This window comes from Petaurus breviceps, unplaced genomic scaffold (genome assembly GCF_028583685.1).
Source record: "Petaurus breviceps papuanus isolate PSGF00001 unplaced genomic scaffold, PetGlider_PUasm1.0 37, whole genome shotgun sequence".
Lineage (NCBI taxonomy): Eukaryota > Metazoa > Chordata > Mammalia > Diprotodontia > Petauridae > Petaurus > Petaurus breviceps.
In genome coordinates, this window is record NW_027186296.1 from 5,300,430 (window position 1) to 5,317,243 (window position 16,814).

Consider the following 16,814-nt stretch of genomic DNA (forward strand, 5'->3'; position numbering starts at 1 on the left):
TGAATTCCAGATTTTTTCCCTTCTTCCCTTATCACCCACCCTTACTGGGAAGATAAGCAATTCAATAGAGGTTGTACATGTGTAGCTATGCAAAACATTTCCATAGTGGATATATTGTGAAAGATTGACTATATTTCCCTCCATCCTATCCTGCCCCCCCACTTGTTCTATTTTCCACTTTGACCTTGTCCCTTTTCAAAAGTGTGTGATTCTAACTACCCTCCCCCCCCAATCTGCTCTCCCTTCTATCGTGCCCCCTCTGATCCCTTTCCCCCCCTACTTTTCTGTAGGGTAAGATACCCAGTTTAGTGTGTATGTTATTCCCTCCTTAAGCCAAATTCAATGAGAGTAAGGTTGACCCATTCCTTTTTGCCTTCCTGTTCTTCCCCTCCATTGTAATAGTTTTCCCTGGCCTCTTTTATGAGATAATATACCCTATTCTGTCTCTCCCTATCTCCTCTCATTATATTCCTCTTTCACATCTTAGTTTTATTTTTTAAATATCATCCTTTCCTATTCAATTGATCCTGTGCACTCTATGTATACCTGTACACATATATACATACACTCACATACGTATTCATACACACATATAATACTCTTATATAGACATATATATGTGTGTATACATAAATATACATTTATATTCCATTCAATTATCCTCATACTGAGAAAAGTTTCATAAGTTACAATTATCATTTTTCCATGTAGTCATGTAAATATTTCAATTTTGATAAGTTTCTTATGATTTCTTTTCCCTGCTTACTTTCTCATGCTTCTCTTGCTTCTCATATTTGAATGTCAAATTTTCTACTCAACTCTGGTTTTTTCATCAAGAATGATTGAAAGTCCCCTATTCATTGAATGACCATATTTTCCCCTGTAGCATTATACTCAGTTTTGCTGGGTAGGTGATTCTTTGTTTTAATCCTACTTCCTTTGACCTCTGGAATATCATATTCCAAGCCCTTCATTCCCTTAATGTAGACTCTGCCAGATCCTGTGTTATCCTGATTGTGTTTCCACAACACTCAAATTGTTTCTTCCTGACTGCTTGTAGTAGTTTCTCCTTGACCTGGGAACTCTGGAATTTGGCTGTAATATTCCTAGGAGTTTTCTTTTTGGGATCATTTTCGAGAGGTGATCAGTGAATTCTTTCGATTTCTATTTTGCCCTGTGTTCTAGAATAATACGGCAATTTTCTTTGATAATTTCTTGAAGGATGATTTCTAGGTTCTTTTTTTGATCATGGCTTTCAGGTAGTCCAATAATTTTTAAATGATCTCTCCTGGATCTATTTTCCAGGTCAGTGGTTTTTCCAAAGAGATATTTCACATTGCCTTCTATTTTTTTCATTTGTTTGGATCTGTTTTATAGTATCTTGATTTCTCATAATGTCATTAGCTTCCACTTGCCCCAATCTAATTCTGAAGGAGTTATTGTCTTCAGTGAGCTTTTGAGATTCTTTTTCCATCTGGCAAATTCGGCTTTTTAAGGCATTCTCCTCATTGGCTTTTTGGGCCTCTTTTGCCATTTAAGTTAGTCTATTTTTTAAGGTGTTATTTTCTTCAGTGAGGTTGTCAACTCTCTTCTCATGATTTTCTTGCATCATTCTCATTTCTCTTCCCAATTTTTCCTCCACTTTGGCCTGTAACCAATTCATATTTTTCTTGGAAGTTTTTGGTGCAGGAGTTCTGACTTCGTTGTCTTCCTCCTTTGATCCTTTTTGTCCCCCAAAAAAGGAACCTAAGGTTTGATTGTTGTGCTTGCTTTGCTTCCTTTGCTTGCTCATGTTGCCACTCAATTACTTGACTTTTGAGCTGTTTGCCAGAGTAGAACTCTGCTTCCAGAGAGGGAGTTTTGTCCCACATCACTAGGGTTTTCACAGCTGCCAGAGCTATTAGTTGTGTGCCCTCTCTACAGCCCCCACCAACTCTGGCACCTGGTCACACATCCCAGGACCTCCACCCAAGACAGTGATCCAGATCCAAGCAGATTAAAGCAAGAGGTTTAACCCCTCAGAATGTTTGCTTCATCCCCCTACAATCTGCAGGCCAGGATCTTTGCCGCAGCCACATAGCAGCTGCAGGGATGTTGCGCCTCTGCTGCTTCTTGCTCCATTGGCAGAGGCCAGACTATGCCTCCGTCTCCCCCAGTTCCAAAAGAGTTCTACACTGACCTTTTGCTTTGTCTTTGTCATTTATGGGTTAATAATTTTGGAAACCGCCACAGCTGCTGGTGATACACTCTCCTGAGGTCCACTCCAGCCACTGCTAGTCAGCGCCTCCCTTAATGTGGCTTAAACCACAGTCTCACACAGGCTAGGCTCGGCTCCCAGCCCAGTGTGATAGACCCCTCCTGTCTGCCTGCTGGGCTGCCTTCAGCGGGATATCTGTTTCTCTGTGTCTCCTTGTGGGTTCTATAGCTCTAAAATTTGTTTAGGTATTTTATAGATATTTTAGGTGGTTATGGGGGGAATTCACAGAATTTTCCTGCTTCTATGCTGCCATCTTGGCTCTGCCCCAGATCTTGTTCTTATATTTTGCATACTGTAGAAGCCCAATGATGAGGATCTTTAGCTAGATGGGGGCACACAAATATAAGAAATTTAATAGAAAATAAACTATTTTCATTGTTCTCATGAAGTCTTCACAAATGCTAACAGGCTGATTTTAGACAGTACTTATGACTGTGTTCATCAGTCTCTGCTGTGACCAGTGCTGACTGTCCTATTTTGGATGATAGTCAAACCCTAACTTAAACCTGTGATAAAGTCACCTTATTAGCACATGTATGTCTTCTCCTTAAATATTCTGTGATGGAGTCTGTAGCAGTTCAAGTGCTATGATCTCTACTAACTGTTCACAAATCCAGTGTTAAGGATTTTGTCCCTTCATTAATCCACCTATACTTTATCCTTCACCTAACCTCCAGCCTCCAGTCAAATGAGCTATCTCTTATGCCCTTTTATTACTATTATATAATAGAGAGATCACCTGACTTGAAACTGGAAGTCCTAACTTTTCCCAAGTCTGCCATTGACTAGCTCTATAACCTTCCTTAGTCTCTTTTTCTATAAAATGGAGATACTGTCTTTTTGAAAATCAAATCAGATGATGTGTTTGAAAGCACTCTGATTATAAATGACAATGTAAATATAAAATGTTTTTATTTTACCATTTCTGCACCCAGTCATTTACAATCTTCAATTCATGAAATTACCTTTCTCTTTTAGTCTACCAGATCCTCTTCTGCTCCATCATTTCAAATTTAAACATCACTACTTTAAAAATTCTCCCTTAGTGGAAAAGGAACTAATAGATGTTCACTGGAGATTTCTACCCAATTTGGGGCTTCATCATTTTAAAAAGGACTTGTAGCATTTATAACAAATTAAGAATAAAATAATGAAGGATGGTTTAGAAAATAGGTTATATAATAATGATTCTTACTTTTATAGTACTTTACAAAACATTTTCCTTGCCAAAAAAAATCTGTAAAATAGGTAGTTCAAGTAATATTGCCATTTTAAGTAGGGAAACAGATTCTCTGAGACTACTCAGCTGATAAGCATGAGGCAAGATTCAAACCAAGAGAGACCTAGAGATCCTGACTCAAAGTGCAGAGTTCTTTCTGCTGCACCATTTTGTTAAGGAATGGCTAAAGGAATGAGTATTTTCTCTCTCTCTTTTTTTTTGCTTTTTGGAGGGAGAAGGCAGGACAATTGGGGTTAAGTGACTTGCCCAAGGTCACAGGGCTAGTAAGTATTAAGTGTCTGAGGCCAGATTTGAACTTAGGTCCTCCTGACTTCAGGGCCGGTGTTCTATTCACTGCGCCACCTACCCAGCCCAGGAACTAATATTCTCTAAAAATGATATGAATACCTCATCATGGAGAGCTAAAGAAGAGGGAGAAGTTTGGAAGACCTGTTCCTACTGAAAACTTAGTGTTTAGTGAAAAGATCAGTAGACTGTGATGTGAAACTGACCCTAACTAGTTGTATGACTTTAGGCAAGCTATTTTTCAAACTCCTCGTGTAAAAAATAGGTGGGTTGGACTAGATGGCCCAATGGGCTCTTCTGTTCTGACATCTTTTGACTCTGGATGGTTCTCTCTCTCATATCTGAGTTTCTTCAAAATAAGTTAAAAAATAGCCAAGAGTGTTAAGGTAAATGGCCTTGACAGGTAGAAGTAACCAACTGTTCATTTTTAAAAGAGACACCATAAGGGGCTCAGACTTCAATAGAGAGAATGTGATTTGTTCTTGTCAGATTCTTCTCAGTACTGTTAAATTATAAGGTAGTTTCTAGGGAATCTGTTACAGAACATATATCCATTTGTTTGGGATTCTTTAGGTGTTATCTTGCCTTGAGGTGACCAAGATGATTTCTGTGTATTCCTTCCAATTGCTTTAAATTTTAGCTGTTTCTGTTACTGCAGCAATGTTGTGTGTAATTTCTTTTTAATGATATTAAGAAATAAGTAGTAAATTTTATTTTTTCTCTTCAAAGATTAATATGCTGCTAAATTTTCAACTGGGAGAGAATTGCCCCTGTCCAGAGGAGATCCGAGAAGAGCTATATGACTTTCACGATGATCTCCTTATTCACTGTGGTAAGTTGCCAAGAAAAAACTGTTCCTCCATTCCCCCAATAAATCTATTCTTAATTTCTTTTTATTAAATCTTTTAAATTTAATATTTTATTTTCCCCCAATTACATGTAAAAATAGTTTTCAACATTCATTTTTTTTAAAGCAATCAGGGTTAAGTAACCTGCTCAAGGTTACACGGCCAGTTATTTCTGGGTGTGGTGCTGAGTATCTAAGCCCGAATTTGATCCAGGTTATCTTGACACTGGAGCCAGTGCTCTTACTCACTGAGCCACCTGGCCACCCCTAAGCAACTGGGGTTAAGTAACTTGCTCAAGGTTACACGGCCAGGTGTTTCTGGGTGGGTGCTAAGTGTCTGAGCCTGGGATTCAATCTCCAGGTCATCCTGACGCTGGAGCTGGTGCTCTTACTCACTGTGCTACCTGGCCGCCCCTCAACATTCATTTTAAAAATTATTTTCCAAATCTGTGGTGGATCTCTCTCATCCTCTCCTTCCCCATGCCCATAATTGGAAGGCAAGCAATTTTATATGTTATACATGTGTAATCATACAAAACATATTTCCATATTAGACATGTTGTGAAAGAAAAAACTCAAGAAAAATTAAAGAGTGAAAAAAGTATGCTTCAATCTGTATTCAGATTCCATCTGAATTAAATTTCTCTGGGGATGGAGAGTATTTTTTCATGATAAGTTCTTCAGAGTTATCTTGGATCATTGTATTGCTTAGAATAGCTAAGTCATTCAGTTGATCATCTCATAATACTGCTGTTATTGTATACAATGTTCTCCTGCTTCTTCTCATTTCACTTTGCATCAATTCATATAAGCTTCTCCAGGTTTTTCCAAGAGCATCTAGCTCATCATTTCTTATATCACAATAGTATTTCATCACAATCTTATACCACAAATTGTTCAGCACTTCCCCAATTGATGGACATCCCCTCAGTTTCCAATTCTTTGCCACCAGAAAAGAGCTGCTATAAATATTTGGTCATAGTTTCAAATTATTCTGCATAATGGTTGAATCAGTTTACGACTCCAACAGTTGTGCTCTGGTGTCTCGATTTTTCCCACATCCTCTCCAAAATGTATTATTCTCTTTTCCTGTCCTGTAAGCCAGTCTAATAGGTGTGAGGTAGCACTTCACTATTGTTTTAATTTGCATTTCTCCACTCAGTGATTTAGAGCATTTTTTCATATGACTTTAGATAGCTTTGATTACTTCATCTGAAAATCGATTATTCATATTTTTTGATCATTTGCCAATTGGGGAATGGCTCTTATTTTTATAAATTTAACTCATTTCCCTATATATTTAAGATGCAATGTCTTTATAACAGAGAAACTTGCTTCAAAAAATTTTTCAATTCTGATTGCTAACTGTATTTTCCTCCATCCCATTTCCCCCCACCCCCGTTTATCTGATTCTTTCTATCCTTTCACCCTGTCCCTTCTCAAAAGTGTTTTGCTTCTGATTATTGCTTACCCAATCCACTCTCCCTCTTTGAGCACTCCCCCCTCTCTTATCCCCTTCCCTTCCTATTTTCCTGAGGGTAAGATAGATTTTTATACCCAAATGAATGTGTGTGTTATTCCTTCTTTGAGCCAATTCCAGTGAAAGTAAGGTTCAAGCATTCCCCACCACCTCCCCCATCTTGCCCTCTACTGTCATATCTCTTTCTTGCCTCCTTTATGTGAGCTAATTTTAAAAGATAATTGATTAATTTTTAGTTTTCACCATTCATTTCCATAAAATTTTGATTCTAAATTTTCTGCCCCTCCGTCCCCTCCCATCTCCCCAAGATGGTGTACAATCTGATATAGACTCTATGTATACATTTATACATTATATTAAGCATATTTTCACATTAGTCATGTTGTAAAGAAGGACTAAAACAATAATAACTTTAAAAAGAGAGCAAATAGTATGCTTCAGTCTGCATTTTTCTGCTTATGGATAGCGTTTTCCATCATGAGTTATGTAAGATAAAATATCCCATTCTACTTCTCCTTTTCTCTTTCTCTGAGTGCATTCCTCTTCTTACCCCTTAATTTTATTTTTAAAGATATCATCCCATCATATTCAGCTCACACCTGTACCCTCTGTCCATATATGTTCTTTCTAACTGCCTTAATAATAAGAAAGTTCTTATGAGTTACAAGTATCATCTTCCCAAGTAGGAATGTAAACAGTTTAACCCTATTAAGGTTTGATCCCTTATGATTTCCCTTTCCTGTTTTCCTTTTTATGCTTCCTTGAATCTTGTATTTTAAAGTTAGATTTTCTATTCAGCTCTGGAATGCTTGAAGGTCCTTTATTTCATTGAGTGTCCATTTCTTCCCCTGAAGGATTATACTTAGTTTTGTGGGTTGGTGATTCTTGCTTGTAATCCTAGCTCCTTCGCCCTCCAGAATATCATAATCCAGGACCTCCAGTGTTTTAATGTGGAAGCTGCCACTCTAGGATTTGTTTTAGGGCATTATTTAAAGGTCTTTGGAGGGATTTGGGGGAGAGGTCAAGTGAGTCCCTACCTTCTCTCTGCCATCTTGGCTCTGCCTTCCTAATTTCTTTATAAAGAATTTTGAGGAATCTTTAAATTATCTAAAATTATTACCTTTGCTTGAAATTATTAGTCTTTGCCAATTTTTTAATAGAGAGAAGATAAAGTTAATGTTCCTAGGTTACTCTGGCTAGAATGTCTTTCAGCATGAAGAGCTTTACTCCATACTCTTACCATATAGTAAGAACGATACCCACTATTTATTAAGTTTAGAATCTGAAATTAAAACCTAGGATAAGACAAGTCGATAACATCTCTTTATTATGCATTTTAGCCTTATTGCTTAAATGTTCTAATCCTGTGATTTTCAAATGATTATAATATCCTTTAATTTACAAGACAGCATTGGCTCTTCTAGCAAGTTGATTTCTGTCCAGTTAGTTCTATGTTTTCACTAAATCTGTATTATGAACTATTCTTTCAATATGGCACCAAGGTTTTTGATATGGAAGAGCTTGCTCCACCTGAATGTATATTAGAGGAAGAGCCTTAAATTGAGGTTTCTAGATGCTTTTATGCTTCAGGAAATCATCTAAAATAAATTCAGAAGGACCACAGGAAATTTTAAGATTTGTTTGTGTTTGACCATCAGATGTCTCTAAAGGCAGATATCTAATGATGGGGAAAGAATTTGCTTTTTTTTTTTTTTTTTGCTTTTTGGAGGACAATTGGGGTTAAGTGACTTGCCCAAGGTCACATGCCAGTTAAGTGTTAAATGTTAAGTGTCCAAGGCTGGATTTGAACTCAGGTCCTCCTGACTCCAGGGCCAGTGCTCTACTCACTGCACCACCTAGCCACCCCTGAAAGAATATGCTTTATATGTTTTTCTGCTATACAGTAGTTTGTTACTGATTAACAGTTAAGTTAAAGATGTTAAGTAAAGATGATAATAGTAACATTTTCAATCTATTTTTGTCATTTGGTAGGTATCCCATTGGAAGAAGAGGAAGAAGAAGAGGAAGACACTTCATGGACTAGCAAACTAAAGGCACTGGTACATAAAATCAAAGGGCCACCAAAGCCAGAGAAGGAACAGCCAATGGAGGAGGAAGAACAGTGTCCAAGTAAGTGTCTGTCCAAGATTCTGTGAACCAACCTTCAGGTTTTTGAAGAGAAGGCTAACATACTTTGTAATAAAGGTTGGAAGTCAATGTGGGCTGCTCAGTCTTAGAAAAAACGCTGGGTATTTTTGGAACACTTAATGGTGGTAATATTGGTTTATATTTTGAGTTATGGTTTTCTTCCCAAATTATAAATTCCTTTCAGATAGAGTATTGGAAAATCCAAAAGAACTTGTCTGGTCTGACAAATTTGTGGTCCATCTACTGTTAAAAGCAATGTAGTATTATGAAAAGAGTACTACACTTGGAGTAAGGAAAGATCTGTTTCACTGCTGCTTCAGTCACTTACTAGCTATGTCACTGTGAGCAAGTCACTTAGCCCCCTGTTTCTTTTTTTTATAAAATAAGGAAGATTATAATACTTAAAATGCTTACTTCATAAGATTGTAGGGAAGGTCAAATGACTTTGTAAACCTCAACATATTAGGTAAATATCAATTATTGTTCCTATCATTCAGTAACTTTGTATTTTGCCTTCTTAAATGTTCCAATTATTATTTTTTCTTTTTAATTATTACAAATTTTAGGCCTTATGCATTTTGGCTTCTTGACATGGTACCAAAAACTGTCTTGGTGAGAAACTCAAATAATAGGTCAAAAGAGGTAGTAAAGATAGGACATGATTTCCCTTGAGTCAGCTTTTGGTGGTATAGTACATGGGGCCTGGAAGGCAGATCTAATAAATTAGAATGAAAAGAAGTATCTGAGCCCACAGTGGGAAAAAGATAATTCAAATTTATGTAACATTTTAAGGTTTGCAAAACAGTTTCTTCAAAACAATTGTATGTTGTATCCACATTTAACCGATGAGAAAACTAGAGCTGAGAGAGGCAGAATTTTGCAAAAGGTACTGTAGTTAGTGTCTGAATTGTAGTTTGCACACAGGTCCAAGTGTTCTTTTAGATGTACCATGTTGCTTCCTCATAGGATGTAAAAAATATGGGTATACACATATATCTCATAGGGTTTCCTATATCAGAAGAAAATTAAGATAAATTATTTTCTTTTTTAGGCTATGCTATTATTTTCAGCTTTATCTTTGCCTTTCTAGTGGGGAGGGCCTTTATTTCAAAAGGTATATGAAAGGGTTGATACACAATACATGGCATTTACTATCAGCTTTTTAAAAAACATGTCAACCCTTGTCCAGATTCATTTCCCAAATCCTTATTTTATAGATGGCTCCTGTCTTACCCCATGTTGAAACAAGATCATAATTTGTTCAGTATAATAGAAGACTGTCTCTAAACCTATCTCTTAATCATTGAAACATCAAGTGTAAGATTGTCTGAATATTATATATAATTATTACCCAGCTTTGTACAGACTTTTCAAATTTGTAATTGACTTGAAGTAGAAGAAAGTTCATGGATTTTATAAAGTTATATATTCTTTTTATTTCCCACTCCAATCAATCTTGGTACATGCCTTCAAAAGCACAAAGCAGAGAAATGCTGTCTACTACTGATATTGCGTTGTCTAAAAATATTTCTCTGGGATTCATAAGTCTTTTTCCCCATTAGTGACCTTTCTTCTTTCTCAAAATGCCAACAAAGAAAGAGTTAACACCATTTATCAGTAAAATCACTGAAACTTATGTAAGAAGACAGGGAGGTTTTAGAAGTAGTTGGAATCACTTTGCCACTTGGATCCTTGACACTATTCAATCAGTCACAGTCAATAAACTTGAATTTATTAAGCCCCTTTTGGTGTGTGAGAAATTGTTTTAGATTTTGGGGATACAAAGACAAATGGAAAGGGTGGGGAAGAAGAATACACTGGGAGACAAAGAAAAGGAGAGAAAAAATGGTGAAAATTATCTCATATAATTGAGATATACAAGCAGAATTGTGGCCAGCACTAAGTGATGCACTAAAATGGAGAAGTGTGGAATAACGTGGGTCAGGTGAGATTGTCAAGGCAATCCGTTTATTTTTCTTTGTTTTATTTTTTTAATTAAATTTTATATTTATTTTTAGTTTTCATCATTTATTTCCACAAGATTTTGAGTTACAAATTTTATCCCCATCTTTCCCCTACCCACCACCCCAAAACAGTGATCCCACTATATACCCCCTCCCCCAATCTGCTCTCTCCTATATCCTCCTCCATTCCCCCTCCAACTTTCCAGTAGGGCAAGATGGATCTCCATACCCAGTGCCTATATATCTATTTTCCCAGTTGCATGTAAAAAATAATAATAATAATTTTTTTAAACATTTTATTTTACAACTTTGAATTCCAGATTCTTTCCCTTCCTCCCTCATCACCCACCCTTACTGGGAAGATGAGCAATTCAATATAGGTTGTACATGTGTAGTTACACAAAACATTTCCGTAGTGGATATTGTGAAAGACTGACTATATTTCCCTCCATCCTATCCCACCCTCCACTTATTCTATTCTCTACTTTGACCCTATCCCTTTTCAAAAGTGTGTACTTCTAACTACCCTCTCCCCCAACCTGCCCTCTCCTCCATCATCCCCTCTCTCATCCCCTTCCCCCTACTCTCCTGTAGGGCAAGATACCCAATTTAGTGTGTATGTCATTCCCTCCCTAAGCCAAATTCAATGAGAGTAAGGTTGACCCATTCCCTTTAAGGCAATCTGTTTATTGATACCATGAGCAAAGTTTTTATAGAGTAAAAAGACAAAGAAGGTAACTATAGGTCACTAAGCTTTCCAATTACTGCTTTGTTCTGTTCCAAGATGCCAGACAGAGATGTCAAATAGGCCTTGATGGTTATCATGTCCTTGATGTTTCCATACAATATGAATAGTATCTAAAATGCATAAATGATCTGATAGTGAGCTAACACCTTCTGGCTAGTATCCCAGAACAGGGCAGAACCCTGGATATCAGGCTATCAGGTGAGTTCTTTACAGACGCATCACTGGGAAAACTCGGAGCTAGCTTCATGGAATGGCCCGATTCCTGGATCATATGTTTAGGCTCCCTTCACAGAAGTCTATGGAATAAGGAGAGAAAAGGGGGATACTGGTGATATTTAAAATTCGCTCTTATCTGAACTTGTCAAAGAAAGAATATGTATATATACACCTAGTTAAGAACAGAAATATAATTCCCCAAGAGGGAAATAGGAAAGAAAGGGCCAAGGAAAATAGAGGGTATATGAGGAAGGGTAGATTAATGGAAGTATTAGAAGCAAAATAATCTCTTAAAGACAAGATGGGAAAAAAGAGAAGAAAAAGTATAGCAATCTCAACTGTAAATATAAATGGGATGAACTCACACATAAAATGGAAAGAGGATAGCAGAATCTATTAGAAACCAGAATCTAGCAATGCATTGTTTAAAAAAAAATCCTTGGGGCAGCTAGGTGGCACAGTGAGTAGATCATGGGCCCTGGAGTCAGGAGGACCTGAGGTCAAATCTGGCCTCAGACACTTGATACACTTACTAGCCATGTGACTTTGGGCAAGTCACTTAACCCCAATTGCCCTCCCAAAAAAAGGCAAAAAAAATGTACAAAAACTTTGGGGCAGCTAGGTGTCACAGTTGAATAGAGCATTGGCCTTGGAATCAGGAAGACCTGATTTCAAATCCAGCCACAGACACTTAACACAAAAACTAGCCGTGTGACCTTGGGCAGGTCACTTAACCCCAATTGCCCTCCAAAAAGTAAAAAAAATCCTTGAAATAAAAAGATAAACAGTGTTAAAAGGCTAGAACAGAGTCTATTATACTTCAGCTGTGGTAAACAAAAAAAAGGCAAAGTGTAGCCAACATGATCTTAGTCTGTCAGTGAGTAAACATATATTAAGCATCTAGTATGTGTCAGGCATTGTTTGAAGTACTGATCTTAAAGCAACAGCAAAAATAGACCTAATTGAAAGAGAGAAACAGTGAAACTACATTTTGCTAAAAGATATCATAGACAATGAATTAATATCAACATTAAACATATGAATCAAATGTTTAATCCAATATTATTGTAGCATATGCTAACTTGATTTACCAACATCTTTGAAGAATGAATTAAAGATTATTTTAAAACTTTTTAGCAAGATTTCTTTCATGTTATTAGTGATTTGACTTTGAACAAATGAAGCTCTCTTACATATTTTCTCTAAGTCTTGAATGTAATTTGATAAAATGATAAAAACAATTTGTATTTGGATTACAATTTCCAGGGCATCTGGGGGGAGGTTTGGGATTGTTTTATTTGCCTTTCTGTTTTTGTTGTCTGATGTCATCTGGGGTGAAATCCTTCCTCTTCTGGTGAAATAGCTCAAGGTTAAGCAATTGTTTGCCAGAAATTATACTTATATTTTATATAACTGCTCATTAAATACATTATTATTAAAAGAAAAATAACAAAAACAAGTGAAAAAAGAAATGAAGAACCTGAATAGTATTTTAGAAAAATTATGTATGATAATCAGCCATAAAGGTTAATCTAAACCTAATTTCTGCCTGAGTGCTTTCCAATTTTCCTAGCAATTTTAATCAAATGGAGAGTTCTTTCCTAAGTAAATTATATTTCAGGTTTATCAAACACCAGGTTGTTGAGTTCTATTATTTCTGATTCTTCCTCAGCTTTTATTTTCAATTATTTTACTTCTCTGTTGTTATTGTTTTTTTTTTCTTTAACAATACTGGATGTTTTGGATGACTGTAGCTTTATTATATGCAATAGTTTAAGATATGCAATTCCTATTCTCTCTTTGTCCCAACCTCTTGTCCTTACACAAATGAGCCTAATATATAAGGCAGCAAATGCTACCAAGTGTATTAAAAATGGAAGAGAGAGTATAGTAAGAGTGAGTCTTGAGTCAGAGTCAGGAAATAGCTTTGTGGCCTTCTAGCCTTGTAATCTTGAGCTAGTCACAGGATTGTAGGATTTATAGCTAGAGGGGACCTTGAAATCATTAGATCAGCCCTCTTATTTTTAGAGAAAGAAACTGAGCCCCATGGAAGTTAAGTGATATTTACAAAGTCAGAATATGGACATCATCAGAACTAGTATTAAAAACCAGGTCCTGATTCTGAAACCCATATTCTTTCTACTACATCACAGTATCTTTCAAAATTCTCTTCTCTAAGCAAGGTGCAATAGAAAGAGAACTGAATTGAGATTTATAACCAAGTATTTGCTGATTCTCTCTCCCCAAGTCAAGATGGTGACAGCTCTGCTTCAAGATTCTAGGATATCCTGAGGTGTTTGTAGGTAACTTTTCTCTGCTTGCAGTAGCTCAACCACCTACCTGCTACATTCCTCCTGGGCCTCCATCACTTGCATTATTAGGTGCCACTGATCAGTTTCCAGTTCTACTGAACAGTTTAAAATCATATAGCTTTTACAAAGGGACATTTACTTCAAAGATATAGCAAGAACAACCTGCAAACATTTCTCTCAACACCTCCAGGGTATACTTTATCTGTATCACCTCCATCTCTGGGAAAATAGGCTCAGAATTTAACTCAATACTTACCAAGTTCATGCCCAGATACAGTTTGCCTACCTGATCAATCTTTCTCTCAGCTTCCACTTGCCTCAGTCCAAAAATTCTCTCTCAGATGTTGCTCCTGGCCCTTTGGGGCATTATTGCTGGATTGGCCATAAGACCTGACCTAGATTCTGATTCCTAGATTCTTGTGGTTCTCTGTCCTGACCTTTCAAAACTCCCCAAACCAGAGACTTTACTCCCTTCACCTATAACAGAAAAGAACACACACAGAGGCTAAGAATGGTCTTTTATTCAGGGATACATGACCTTGATGGAGAGATAGCATTGTCTCTCAAGATCCTGTTAGTAATGAGTCCAACAGATCCACCAAGAATGCAGTCTAAAACCCTTGCCAAATGATTTTACATACTACCTCTTTTGAATTTCACAACCAGAAGAGGTAGATAGTTTAAGTAATCCTCTGATACTTTCATGGATCCATGATTTCATTGGTATATGTTCCACTGATGTTGATTACATTTCCCCTTTGCTTTAGTAGTTTGTAAGCATCCATAGATAAAACATTACACTTGTCCAGCCTTTAGGTGATCAGCCTGTCTAAAATCTCTTTAAGAAGTCCATGTAAAGTGGTAGGACTGATTCTCCTTATATAAAAATTTCAGTAGTGCTTGGTTAATCCATGACCAGCGTGTGGTGTAGGTAGTATTCAATGTAACAATTTGGAAGAGGAAGAGATTAATGTGGTGGTCTTTTCTCAGTAATCATCCTTTTTGACCTTTCTGCTGCATTTAACATTGTTGACTACATGATTATTCTTCCCTCTCTGGGCTTTCATGACATTACTCTCTTTCTTAGCCCTACTCCAGCCTATATAACCTATTCTTATAAGTTTCTTTTGCTAATTGACCATTTATATCATGTCCTCAGAAGTGAGTGTTCCCAAATATTCTTTTACACACATTCTGTTAGTGACCTCATTAGCTCTCACGAGTATGTAAACTGAGGCAGAAGCTCTCTTGAGGGAATTTAGATCTTTCTTTCCTCAAAAGAGGAGGATGCCCAGAGAATGCAAAGTTCAGTTCTCTAGATTTAAATCCACTTTTTCCCTGAAGGGAAGAAAACCAGAGGAAGAAGATGCCTGTGAAATTAAAGAAAGGCGTTTATTAAGCAGGGAAGGAAAAAAAAAAAAGCTTGGGCATTGGTACTATCCAGCCTGTGCTGAACAGGTTGCATTGTAATGGATGGGGAGTTTATATACCTTTTAAACAAAGGAAGGTAAGGAATTTGGGAAAGGTAGGTTTAGAAAGGAATAAATCAATGAGCCCCATTCCCAAGGGGAGGGAGAAGTGAAGAATTCCCGTTGTATACAAATCAGAAGGCATTCTTGGTGATAAGCAATCCACCGTTCAAGGCTTGATAAGGAGATGTTTTCAAAAACAGGATATTCTGAGAGCCCTATAACCAAAGTTAAAGGAATCTCTGGAGATAAGATTGTCTCCAAAAACCATAAAACTGGGTGTGTCCACAGTCTCATAACCTACAGTCAGGAAAGTCTTTGAAGATTGGGATGTCTTTTGAAAGTCCATAAACCACCTGTTGGCTCAGAGTCTGCTTCAAAGCTGGTATAGTCTTAATTGGTGTCAGAGTTGCTGATTTTCTGCACATCCAGCTGGATTTATTCTTGGTCACTGCAAAGGACTGTTGGTATGTCAAACCATTCTGCTTCTTCGTTAACATCTAGCCCTCTTACAGTTCTTCTTGGTTACCTTGATAATTGAGAAACTCAAGCAAGTCAAAGTAGTTAGTAAACTCATTTACAGATGTGCTCATACAAGTTTAATTATCATCTCTATGTGAATGACTACCAGATTTATATATTCATCTCCAGACTGTCAACCCTTTCTGACAGACCTTCTGGAAATCTAGATGAATCCCCCATCAGTTGGGAGATGCTATGCCTATGGTGTTCTGATTCATATTGTTCTGGGGAATATAAACATAACATTAGAACATTATTCATAAGAAAAACGTATGTGGGTCACATATTAGAGCAATGCTTCCATTTGACTTTTCCCCTCATCTTTCCATCACTCTCAAATATATCATGAAGTGTGACCCTCACTTAACTTTCTTCCTAAGAAAGTAATTGGGTGAGCTAATCACTGCCAATGATATCGTTCATTTTAAAGACCTCTCTTTAATTTCTGATAACTTTCTAAACTATCCTTTGTCAGCATTCCTCCTAACTTCATCATGAAGATCTTTTTCATTTTACCTGATCAGTGTGTCTGTCCATCTCTTTCTTTTTTGCTGGGTCTGTATTTTTAACATCAGCTCATCCTTGCAGCACTTTTGGGCTTGGTTGAATGGCTGTTCGGCTCAAACATAGTTTAGCCCTCCGAGAAAATCTGAACCATCATTAAGATTCTAAGACAGTTTCTTAAAGGAAAAATTACATCAGAGTAACAGAGAAATAATTTGTTTACATATTGCAATATTGTCCATTCCTCTTAGGTTATAAAAGGCATACGTTCTTCAATGTCATAAAAGTTGAACAAGCTTTAAGTTTAACATTCAACATTAAGTTTAATTAAGGATAACAGTCATAATCTCATACATCCCCTAATGAAACAAACCTCATCAAATAAACTCTATAGGTAAACCAAATCAGGTTACAAATTAAACTTCATTTTGAGAATTCACAAATAGACTGATTGAAGAGAAGAATTCACATATTGCCAGGAATCAGACAGTTAAGATTCTTCCTCTAATTTCTTATCTAAGGAATGCTTAAGGCTCTTAAGTAAATTTTTACATCCTGTGAGACAACTTTTGTTCAGGAGGTTAATATGTAGACTTTTAGTTGACTAAAAATTACAGAAGGAATGATTCCGAGTCCTGAATAATAAAAAGGGAATAAAAATTCCATAATAATAACCAGACAGATAGATAGATAGATAGATAGATGGATGGATGGATGGATGGATGGATGGATGGATGGATGGATGGATGGATGGATGGATAGATAGATAGATAGATAGATAGATAGATAGATAGATAGATAGATAGATAGATAGATAGATAG

At 36.7% G+C, this 16,814-nt stretch overlaps 1 protein-coding gene across 1 annotated transcript in view; it reads left to right on the top strand.

The window, feature by feature from the left end:
• RYR3 (ryanodine receptor 3) overlaps positions 1-16,814 on the top strand; it is a 777,114-nt gene that overhangs the window by 526,705 nt on the left and 233,595 nt on the right. Inside the window, exons 37-38 of the mRNA XM_069097663.1 lie at positions 4,512-4,614; positions 8,102-8,239. Coding sequence (XP_068953764.1) covers positions 4,512-4,614; positions 8,102-8,239 — 241 coding nt within the window. The remainder of the gene's footprint in view (positions 1-4,511; positions 4,615-8,101; positions 8,240-16,814) is intronic.